Source organism: Corvus cornix, chromosome 2, assembly GCF_000738735.6.
Source record: "Corvus cornix cornix isolate S_Up_H32 chromosome 2, ASM73873v5, whole genome shotgun sequence".
Taxonomy (NCBI): domain Eukaryota; kingdom Metazoa; phylum Chordata; class Aves; order Passeriformes; family Corvidae; genus Corvus; species Corvus cornix.
Genome location: NC_046333.1, coordinates 19,478,829 through 19,491,065, shown reverse-complemented (window position 1 = coordinate 19,491,065; position 12,237 = coordinate 19,478,829). Strand labels below are relative to the sequence as shown.

The 12,237-nt window shown below is 35.7% G+C and overlaps 1 protein-coding gene across 1 annotated transcript in view; it reads left to right on the top strand.

Annotated features, from left to right (window-relative positions):
- The window catches only part of MALRD1 (MAM and LDL receptor class A domain containing 1), a 239,387-nt gene that overhangs the window by 134,189 nt on the left and 92,961 nt on the right, over nucleotides 1-12,237 (top strand). The window contains exon 28 of the mRNA XM_039549861.1: nucleotides 8,182-8,362. Coding sequence (XP_039405795.1) covers nucleotides 8,182-8,362 — 181 coding nt within the window. The remainder of the gene's footprint in view (nucleotides 1-8,181; nucleotides 8,363-12,237) is intronic.

Sequence of the window (12,237 nt, the reverse complement as noted above, 5' to 3'; positions counted from 1 at the left end):
GTCTTTTGATGCTCTTGAGGAATTCACTGAGATTTCAGAATTCCAACAAAATTGGTGCATTTTAAAATAGGAATTTTATCTGTGGTATACTTTTATTCATCTATTTTTTTCATTAGAATGAATGGGGTTTTTTCTGAAATGCATATTCCTTTTTTATAATGAGGTCAATTTCAGAAATGAAAATTGGGGAAAAGATATTTCAGAGAATGAAAATCATCTAAAACTTTACACAAAGGAGGAAATTAAGGGGGTGACTGGATAGACTTTGTCATAAACCCTTATTATGAAAACCTACTGAGACTAATACAGACTGTAATAAAAGCCTTGAAAACTGAAATATCCCTGTTTCATCTCACTGTTTTCCTTCTTTCTAAAATGCACTGTGGAAATGGAATTGTTTGATTTTTTTAAGTTGGCCTTAAAAGTGAAACCAAATTTTCATGCATGCTGATGTACATATGTTGTATGGTAGTAAATATATATTGCCCGGATCAAATAATTTCTCCAATATGTCATTTGATCAGCTTCAGGTTTCTTTCTGTTTTTTATTGAAGACAGAGACATACTAAATAGCATGCTTGGTTCCCACCATAATATAACACTGAAAATTTTGAGATTTTTATTGTATCCTTTTAATGCATTCTTTTCATTGCTGAGAGTCACAAATTTTCATTGAGGACACTGGAATTTGAGTAAGCACATCAGTATCATATTCCTAAGTAAAACTCATCCTGTTGCATGCTTGTCCCTAATTTGTTCCTGCCTTTTGGAACCATTACTCTGCAGATTCTTGCAGTTCAATTGTTTCCTTTTTTGGATGATGTTTCTTCATTTTTGCTACCTCAATTTGCCGAAAAACTCAGAATCCCATAGCGTGCATCCTGCAGCATCCTTCAGTTTAATGATGAAGGATAAATTTTGAGTTTTAAATCTCTTCCTACATTGAAATTTTTTCTATTTGTCTCAGAGCTATTCTAGGAAGACTTAATAGTTTTGGAATTATATGTTTAATGCAGAGCTTCAGTGTTCAGATAATTAGCAGCAATTTACTAAATGCAACAGTATTACTAACCACAAGAATTATTTAATAGGAGCAACAAATTTTCAAAACATTAGCTAAAGGCAGAATAATAAATAACTACTTCTCTGCCCAGATTTTCCTACATTATTAACAACATGTACAAATATTTTGTTTGGTTTGTTTGCATACACTTATCAACCTCACATTTAAAATGCAGAGTATGTGCCTTTCTCTAGAATAAGGTAGCTGATTTATTTTAACTATTAACTATATTTTAACTATAGCTGCTGTTATAAAGCACCACTGAGCTGTTTGTATTGAATTGTTATCAGACTGGTGATTGACAGGTGTGCCAGAGGACACATATGCTTGTTCAGAACTCGCATCTTCATGGCCTTATTGGCTGCTCTCATTTTTCTTCGTGTCACTGTGAAGGAAAAACAGAGAGAGAAAAGAGGAAACAAGGAAACAAAGAAAATAGGGGAGAGGATCGGAAAGAAAATGTTAACTTGAATTTTAAGTCTTGGATGAACAAATCTTGACTTCAGTTCATTTTTAATTCATTTAAATACATTTGATAATTTCATACTCTCTGACCATTTAGCTCATGTAGAGCTTTTTTTGCTTGAGTAAAAAGTAAGGTCAAACTCTGTAGGGTTAATTTACTGTTTTAAACTAAAACAATAGTGTTTTAGGAATTTTTAAGAGAAAATTAGTGAGAAATGAAAAAAAAAGAAACTCTCTCGTGTACTTTGAATAAACCTTCAGGTGAAGAAGATAAAATAATCACTTTTTTTTTTTTAAGAGTTTTTGCTATACAGCATCAGTCTTGAGTTTTATTGTATTTTAATGTGCTTTTGTTTCAAGCTACTTATGAGAAAATTAAGCCTAGGAAGTGAGATCTTTAAATTAAGCAAGTATTCTGTGTACTGCAGTGCAGAGGTAACAACAGCCCAAATTGAGGTGTTCAGACCCTTCTCCAAATAGGACTCACTCTCAAGCAATGAAACCGAAATAAGTAGATAGATGATATTAGAATTGTCAGCAAAGATATTAATTGTTCTGTGACTTGGAGAAATACAAATTCATTAAAAGGTCTTTAAATTATGGACAAATAAAGGAAAGCTGTGACTCTTCTTCCTACTGCCTCCTGTTTCTTTGATGTGCACGTGAAGCTCAGTACTGCACTCCACTCCTTGTTGAAAAAAGGAGGAAGCATGGAAGTAATGCACCTCATCATGGAATAATTCAGTTTTAAACTACTTGGTCAGCCATGAAAAGTTATTAATAATGTTTCTACACCAAGGAAAATAAAACTTCATTAAAACCAGATTTATTAATTAACTTCATTTGCACATCATGAAAATACATTTCATTCTAAACCAAGAAGAAATGCCTGAAAAGTAAACTGTCCTCCTGAAATACTCCTGTAAAACAGAGGGATAACAGTGCATCCAAAACTAGAGAAAAGAACAATGACAGTTAAGGTCACATTATGCTCATTCTATACTATTTTTCTGTGCTTTGCATAACATATATCATGTTTAAAAGATTCTGGATCATCAAAGCTTGTCAGGAAGATACGGTTTTCAAAGTAACCTGAATGCAGAGATGTTTTTTCTAATTTTTTAAAAAGAGTATGTAAAAAGAGTTTTACTTCTCTCAAAGGTCTGAAAGGTTCTGCAGTAAGGGAAGTCTTTTGATACAGTGAATCTTGAAAGTATTCTTAAGGTATTAATAACAAACAGTTAATTGTTTTTTGATGAATCATTTGAAAATATGCTGTCTGATTAAAAAGGCCTCATGTATATTTGATTCGAAGAGTCCAGGAATATTTAACAAATGCTTTCATTGCCTCCATCCATTTGGTAAGCTCTGCTTCATTTCCTGTGGCTCTGCTGAAATAAATATCTGATGGGAAGGAACCAGGGAAATATTTTGAACCTAGCTCAGAATATGAATAGGAGAGGTGCAGATCAAGAACAAAATCTGTGTTTCATTTCTGTTTCACTGCAGATGCAACTAGGAAGATTGTCTCACAGAAGAATCTTTATAATTGCATCTGGAATACTTACTGTATTGCTCTGAAAGAAAGTGTATTCACAGGAAGTTTCTTTGCAATATCTTGTAAGGGAAAATCACACACTCCTTGTGAATGCTTTGGTGTCAGTTCCTAATATTGTTCTGACTCTGTTAGAAATGTAGCCTTGAGAATAATGGTTGTCTCTCATGGATAGAAAAATATTAAACTCAGCCACAAAATAAAAGGAATTCTAAGACAGAAAGAAATCCTTCCCCTCCTTTATTCTTACTATCCCCAGGTGAATTAATGAGGATATTGAGCCTTGTAAGTTGTACCTTCCCCCTTGAAGTGCTCGAAAGAGAAGCTATAAACACTTTAGATCATCCTTCAGATGAAGACAAGCATGAGAAAGATTCTGAATTACAATGGAATGAAATCATTAAGAAATAACTCCCCTCAGACCATCAGAAAGCAGATAAAAATTCTCTGAATATGAATACAAATTTTCTGATAAGTCTAGGCATATAGACCTACAGACCTAAACAGGTTGTGGCCTTCTTAGAAGTAATTCTGCCATTTTCAGAGAGTGTTTATTACTCAGCGTGATGTGCCAGTGGAAGACTAGGACCCACTGCCACAAATCAATGTAAAAATATGCCCTTTACTGTCAGGTTTCACTTAATGATGGCTCCTCACCTCAGCCTGACCTTTCACTATCTTCAACCCACAGAGGGCAGTGATGTGTAATTAATAATAACTTTTCAGAGCCTTAAATGAAAACACCATCTGTTTTTAGCAATCTTGGTGTGTATTTTTGGGAAGAACTGACAATTTTTTTTACGTGATCTGTCAATAATATTGAAGTCTCAGAATTTCTCAAGTTGAGTTTAGGGAATTAAAAAGTACAGAATTACAAAATGGGTTGTAAAATTTATGTTCTGGGGAACTTTCCAGATCTTTTTTGTAGTGGTATTTCCCAGTAATAGTCTGCACTAATAAATAGTAGACCATATACTGGGAAGAAATAATTCTAAAGGATAAATACATATGCGAAACTAGGATGTGTTCTATTGTACCCCGTAGTCCAATCATCCTGTTGGTATGACCAACAATCCTCTTTAACTGTTTCTGCCTGCATAAAGCCTACATGCAGCTAAAACTCCTGAGGGTTAGCAGGAAAATTAGATTTCTGCCCTGACCAACAGCCAGCACAGTCAACCCACAAACATACAGACAGGACTGTCCACCAAACCCACAGATCTGAGCCACCTTTTATCAGCCTGTCAGAGCACAAAGTTCAACTGGGCCTTTTGCCGCCAACCAGCCCAGGCTGACAAGCAATCTACACTAACTATGAGTAGGTGTCAGCAAAAGAATAACCTCTTAAAAGCAGAAAAATAAGGTGATACTGGCCTCCAGCCTCCTCTACGCTAAGCTTATTTCTGCTTGTCATCTATCTCTTTTACATATGTTTCCTTTACATTAGTATATGTATACCAGAGTGAAAAAGATGGAAGGATTTCTGGATGCAATGGGCAGGTCAAAGCACAGAATAATTTTTCCATACCCCCGCAGGCCATATTTTTGTTTTAGAAGCAAACACATTCCAAAGATATGAAAGAAGTGCCAAAGCACAAGACAGATTAGAAGGTTGGAGAATACAGGAAACAAAACAATAATTCATGAAATGGAATTTGCAAAGCTTACAAGCAATGATCCTCTCATGCCAAGCATGTATCCAGAAATGTATAGCTTACAGCCCTGAGCCAAGCCAGCTTCACTCTCTGGGCCTGGGGAGAGGAGGAAAGCCAAGTTTACTGCTTGTCTCTCCCTTTGCCACCTCCTCTTGGATGTCTGATGCAGACAACGTGTAGAGCTTATGACTTTGAAAGGACTTTGCACTCTGGATTGGAACAGCTTTCATACAGTTATGCAGTGGATGGGGATGCTTTTGATTTTCATATGTAGAGCTGTAGCTGAGCAGCTGAAAAATCAGCCTTTCATGCTTTTTGAAGTGCTACTATTGTATAGGAACTCCATCTGTGGAACCCAGGCAAGAATAGAAATGTCTCTTCTGCTTTTTATTTGTGTGCTCACATTCACTAATTTGTGAAGTGCAAGGAGACTGCCGTAAAGTTTCCATCTGCAAAAATTCTTCTTAACAAAAAATATTTCTGTGTCTCACTGTATAAAAAATACCCCAGTGCCTATAATTGCATAAAGATTTGATACGTTATGGCTATGATACCATATACAAATTGATTGCTACAACATTTTTATGTGGTTATTTCTAAAGAAATATGTGATCCCTATCACTTGTAACTGTAGCATTCTTTACTCAAAAATCGATGTGATAAACACGTTAGTCTGAACAGAATGTCATGTAATGAAATATAATGTGAAATCAATCAAGATCTGGCTAGCAGCAGACATGAGGCTCGTACTCTGGTTAACTGTGCAACAAATAACACACCCAGATTTTATATCAATGCTTATCTCTGTGTATTTTGAAAAGCTCCACCTATCTCCATACATCCAAACTTAAATACATCTAATTTTATAATAGTTTTGGGGCTTAATGTTCAGATAGATACAAACTTTGAATTTTTCTATCGTGCTCAAATGCATGAATGTAAGGCAAGTCCCTTATCATTTAGCAGTGTTATTATCTATTTCATTTTAAGTTTCCTAAATTCACCACTAATACACAGCACTGAGCTACTTTTGTAAAATTAATCAGTGATTTATTATAAATAATATTTGTGAAAATTATTTGTATTCCAAACAGTTCTCAAGTTCAGAGAGAAGAGGGTCCTTATACAACAAATGGATTAAATGTTTAAAAGTGCATCTTTTCTAAGTTTTGGGGTTGTATTCTATGTTGGAGAATACAACAGACCAAGTGTAACTCACAACCATAAATTTTATTTATGTCATGAATAGGTGGAAGATGTTTGCAGACTAAAAAACTACCCTAATAATAAGAAACACTCTCTTGGATGTTATTCAAAAATATCAGAATCAATGGAATAGACATAGCTGAGTTATTGAAATAAGTTGTTGACTACATATTTGATGAACAGGTATAATAGGAGTAAGTTTAAAATTTGCCACTCTGTTTTACCACTTTTGAAATCAGCTTCAATTACTGTATCTACTTTTTTTGAGCACAGTGTTAATAATGAGTCCTCTAAGCTGTGCTTCTACACTGAAGTGTACATAGAAGTTTTACAAAAGGTCTTACTCTCATTCTGATTCCAGTCTACCTTAACTGCATTGACTGTAGGCCCAAAAGGGGTTTCTTCGCTGGGAGGGTAGTCAGTTCCTGGAACAGGCTCCCCAGGGAAGTGGTCACAGCACAAAGCATGCCTGAATTCAAGGAGCATCTGGATGATGCTCTTGATCATGGTTTAGTTTTAAGTACTTCTGCAAGAAGCAAGGAGTTGGATTTGAAAATCATCACAGGTCCCTTTGAACTTGAGACAATCTATGGTGCTATGACTCTTTTAAAAGAATGGACCCCTGATGTGACGGCACATAGAGTCAGGAGTCTCACTGGGAGAAATACTTTTAGAAAATCATAACCAGTAGTCATCAACGCTGGAATTAGTGGTGCAAAGCACCACTAAGGTCCTGTTACATTATTTTCACTGTAGTGGACTATGCCATTGGCTTTAAACAAATGAGACATAACTGAAGAAGCAATGCCTAAACTTGTGTCTGTAGGTCCTTGTGTCTGTAGGTGCTTGTGTGCTCAAACATCATGACTTATAAAGGGCTGCTATCACCACTGGTCTAACATCACTAGTTATGTGCAGAAATAGAGTTATCCAGCTGGATACCTACAACTTTACATGAAGTTAGGGAAATTCATCCCTGTTTTTCTTTCCTGTTTAGCATTTTAAAGTAAAGTTGTCATTGTTTTCAAAACTTCCTTTACTGTTCATTATGATTTTCCAGAATACCCTTGCCAAGCCACACAAGTGTCTCTATGCTTTGTTAGGTCTGAGGACCTCCTTCTAAAAGATATCAACAATGCTATGAGTTCCCTGATTCACAAACAACAAATGTAATATTTGTGTGCATGCTTGTCTGCCCTTTCTTATTCAGAATACCATATCTACAGCACCAAGATTCATTTTCCCATCATAAATATGCATAAGACAACCTTATTAACATAAATCTGATCTAACAGGTTCACCACGGATAAAGAAATGTAATTAATTTTCTTCCCTGCCTATTTTACTGCTGTCTCTATTTTTCTTAGATTTTGCTTGTTCATGTACTACAGTCTTAGAACCTTTGTTATGCATTATATTTAGCTGTTTGATGCATCTCACAGTGTTTTTCTTAAAGCCTAGCTAGAGTACTAATGGCTTTTGCTAAGAAAAGAGTAGAAAAAAAAATCCTATTTACAGTTTGGATGGTTAGTCAGACACTCATAAAGAAAAATAGATTTAGACATATACAAAACTTTTGCAAATATTTCCTTGTGATGTCATTGTATAGATGTGTCATTCCTTCACAGCAAGGAAAATTGATGCACCTGCATTCTAACACTACTATGATAAAATGAAACATGTTCTTTGCTGATGACTTGCCAGATAGGTAGTATGATAGGAGGTCTAAAGAAAAGCTTTAAAATATATCAGTGTACTTGAAAGTCAGAGTACTCTTATTTACCTTCAAATAAGCTATACTAAATCTATGCTTATCGCATATTGGTTAGTTTTTTCCCCCTTTATCACCATTGTCACAACTTTTTAAAGATAGATACAATTTAAAATGGTAGAGTAGCCTTGCATCTAGTAGTATATTCTAAAAACAAAGAACAGTTTTGTATAAAGATAAATACAACTCTAACAAAATGGGTGGTTTTGCATTTCAATCACACACAAGGTAATTTCTCTACTGAGACTCTACTATTGATGGTTGTTATTTGCACAGTGCTCCTCTAATTTCACTACCTTTCCTATTATCCTAGCAAAGCACCTGTTTGCCAGTTCTTGACACAACTGCATGGGTGTCTTCCAGATTTCTCTCCATTTTGTTTGGGTTTGTTTTTTTCCCCCAAAGCTTGTGTTTGATAATCCATATTTACATGTATCTTACTATATATTGTTTATTCAAATTTCAGACTGATGATGGGATTGTGAAAATATGGAGTGAATCAGGAAATCATGGTGACAAGTGGAACAATGTCAAGTTACACTTGGGGAAGCTAAGGAATTTTGAAATAATCTTTGAAGGCATTCGTACCAGAGACCTGGGAGGAGGAGCAGCGATAGATGACATAGAGTTCAACAACTGCTCCACAAGTAAGTTCATGAGGGAGGTTTCTAGAAGGATGCTACATGAGATGTAGGAAGTTCTTGTTTGTTTTTAAATACATCATCATTTTACTGTTTTCATCATAATTTCACTGCTCATAAAATCAGTTATGAATAAATTGTTTTCACTCCTATAACTTTAATACTCTTTTCTGCACATGCAGTCATGCAGTGTTCTCACACTAAGTTATGGCAGATAAATCCAAGAAATTACTAAGGTTTTGTTTCCTTTATTTATTTTGTTTTGAGTAAGAACTTTCCTTCTTTAATACACTGGTAAGTTATTGAGTCTTTGATGTTGTATATAACCATTTCATACAAACTGTGTCACATTATATAATATGAAACCTTTGGCCTCTGTGTTTTCTTATAAAGACTCTTGCCATAAAAATAAGTGGAGGCTACAGATGAACCTTTATCAATATTCTTTTTCCGAGTTCAGTTGAAGTGTTAAGGCCAGCAAAATAAAATTTTGACTCCTTCACAGAATACTCTATTTAATTCATATCTCTATGAACATAGGCTAAAATGGGAACGAATTTTGCCTTTATTAAAAACAACAAATGCAACAACAAAAACAAAGCCAAACAAAACAAACCACCAAACAAACAGTAACAAAAAAACTCCCCAAACCCAAGATAAATACTGAGTAGATAAATCATGGCTTCTCTCAGGAAAGTGTGTGGTCTTTCTATCTTGTAGGAAACAGTGTGACAGAATATAAGTGATTTTTTTGATTGAGGTGATCATATCTGATGGCACATATCAACACTGAATTAGTTTTGTGGAAGTTGTTTGAGCAAGCTCTACTCTCCTGCCATAGACTGGATGCCCATTATCAATGCAAGTATGAAAAATGAACTTCTGAAGAACATCTCTTGATTTAGTTTCATCTAAAAAATGAAGAGTTTGATTCAGAAATTGTTATATAATTCAAAGAATGGAAACTGGATACAATCTGGGACCTTCTTCAGAACTGCACTTTAATAAAACTCTAAGGCAGCTGTACTCTTTAAAAGCTCTACCAAGCTCATAAGCATTAGTGATCCCCTTATCTTTTTTCGAAGGGTTTCATTATCCCCATTGTTGTGCATGCAATTGTTCTCCAAAAAACAAGGGTAGATAGGTAAGGATGCCCTGGTAAGAGATGGTAGGTCAATATCTCCCTATCATCTTGAATAAAAAAGTGGATGCTGGTCTCTTTTAATGTGTTGTCAGTTGTGTTCACATGTATTAGTTCATACCAGTGGGGTCTAGTTAAACCACATTTTTGGGATTATGTTCTGTTTTGGGGCTACAACAAATTAGACACTTCATTTCAGTCAGATTCATGAAGATATTCAGCAAATAAAAATAGTAGAGTTTTTTTTTTTTTGAGGAAGAAGTAATATCTCTGTTAAGTTCATAAAGATGGTATCAACTGATACAGTGGGGATACTGTAACATGATGTACCAAACAAGGAGTCCCATGGAAAAGAAATATCTATGGACCGATTCTTGCTAGATGTTTCAGAGATGTTTATTTCTCCAGCCCCATGGCCGGGGCTCTGCCGAGGAACTGAGGCAATCATGGGACCTGAGGGTCCCTGCCCGCACAGGGAACACAAAACAACCAATGGGGAACGAGGCTGAGCAGGGACAGGGAAACCCCGTGTCTCCCTCCCAGGGCCCCTCTCCCAGGGCTACATGGCAGGGGGAGGAGACCCCGACAACCAACATATCTTAATATAGTGTAAAAATATTTCTTCTTACTCTTAAGTCCACATATTGCATTATAATCTGAAAAATGTAATCATATAAGCATAACTGGAAATATCCCAGAGTTGTCATTGCAAGGAAAGAAATTGTTTCAATAGGGATTTGGAAAGCTGTCATATGAAGGATCCTCAATCTCTTAAAATGTTAAGATTGCTGAAATTTACATTGGTTTTAGTCTATGACCCTACAAATCTGAATGTTAACAGTGTTTTATAACCAGTCTTGCATTAAAATACTTTTGCAGTGAAACAGTTCAGAAAGTAACTTGGTTTATTATTTTATAGCAAGTATTTGTTTTACAGCGCTGCTTCAGCAAGAAGCTCTGTTGGGAAAGCAGTTGCACCAAGTGCTCCAACTACTTTCAAGTACAGTTTTGGCATGGTCATATTCCTGTGTATTTTGCAGATAATTATGTTTTATGAAGATGTATGATTCAGAGGAGGCTTTTTTCATAGAAGTTTGAAATGTACAATTGAAGCTCAATATGCACACAAACTTTTTAAAGATTGGTTTAGGAAAGTTGGAGACCCAAGATGGTAATCCTTTGTAGAGCTGTCACTTGCATGGTCATTGCTTTTGCACTCTAATAGTGTCTTTGTACACTCAGGAATCATTTCCTTACAGCATCTCTGGTAGTGTATGCTAGGTACAGCAGGGTTATCACTAAAGTTTAGGTGTATGTATCCTATGGGAGTGTGTTTATGCTTATGCCTTTGCTTTTCAGCAGGATCAGAGGCCTATAATTTGTTTGCTTTTTAACTGTATCTTCATGCATGTTTGTAAAAAAAGCAAAACAAACAAACAAAACCTCAAAAAACAGCCCATACCCACCACACCTCACCCCACCTCTACCCCCTGATTTTCTTATCTGTAGGAGAATACTTAGGCTCAAACCAAAATTAAAAGGGGATCATTTAGCGCCTTTCACATCAGCTCTGTATATGATTTTTTTGCCTTCTACTCCACAAGTTGATGCCTGCTTGCTTAATGTTCTCAACACTTTTGGAATGCTGACCTTCCTTTTGGCATGATGACATGAAGGAGCTTGGTCTGACCTTTCTCATTCTTGTTGTTATTGATTCTTTACCTTTGTAGAACAAACAAGCAAAATACTTTTTGCCAGTTTTTCAAAAATAACATTTCCCACCAAGCCTGGGGCATTCAGGATAGAGAAAGCATGTCATGTAGATCGCATTTTTTGCAGCACAGGGTTCACAGTTTTATTGTGTCTGTTGTAACAAAGCTAAAAGTCAGCAAACACAATCTCACTGTGGCCAAACTCAAAAAAAAGAGTAGCATACAAAGATGGGGAACAGGGGCTTCTTACCAACAAAATTACTTGATTTACAGCACTTACCCATGTACTGTGTTGGTAGATGTAGAATTGCTGGGCTAGACACACTACAAGGGTCCTCTAGGACGACTGAGGCCATATTTGTGTTTTCTACTTGATCTTATTTTGCTGAACTAAAATCTTATATATTATGGGTATCCTGGATGTTTTAATTACATAATCAGTGGAATATACCATGTACAGAAAAAAACGGGAGATTGAAAATAATTAAAACTTGAAAACAGGTTTAAAATAAACAGAATGGATTTGAAATGAGAATGCCTTAAATTGCACAGGGAAAAAACGGAATATTTAGCTGCTTCTCAGCAAACAGCATTTAGTGGTGAAAAACAGTGTAAGAGCAATTCTGGAGCTTTCAAATATTTTGGGATAGCCTCCTCCTCACAGACTGTCCTTTTGGAAGCTACTGAATGGTATTCCTGGAATATGGTTTACAGTCAGCACAACAAAATAATTGCCTCTTTGCAGAAATTATGCGCTCGAGTCAGCAAAAAGGAAGAGACAGGCAGCCCATGCGATATTTTTGATATGTGAATATTAGATCTGCTTTCTGCAGTACAGTAATATTCAATGGTTGTATCACTGCTTAATATACCTAAATACTTTTTTTATTTTACATGTATTTTCCTTCAGCTTGCTTCCATACAGTGTTTTATAGGCTGTACACATCATAAGAGTATCTGCACTGAGGTGGATTCTTTGATCTTCACTTACATAGCTGTGATTTACATAGCTCCTTTTATATGAGGAT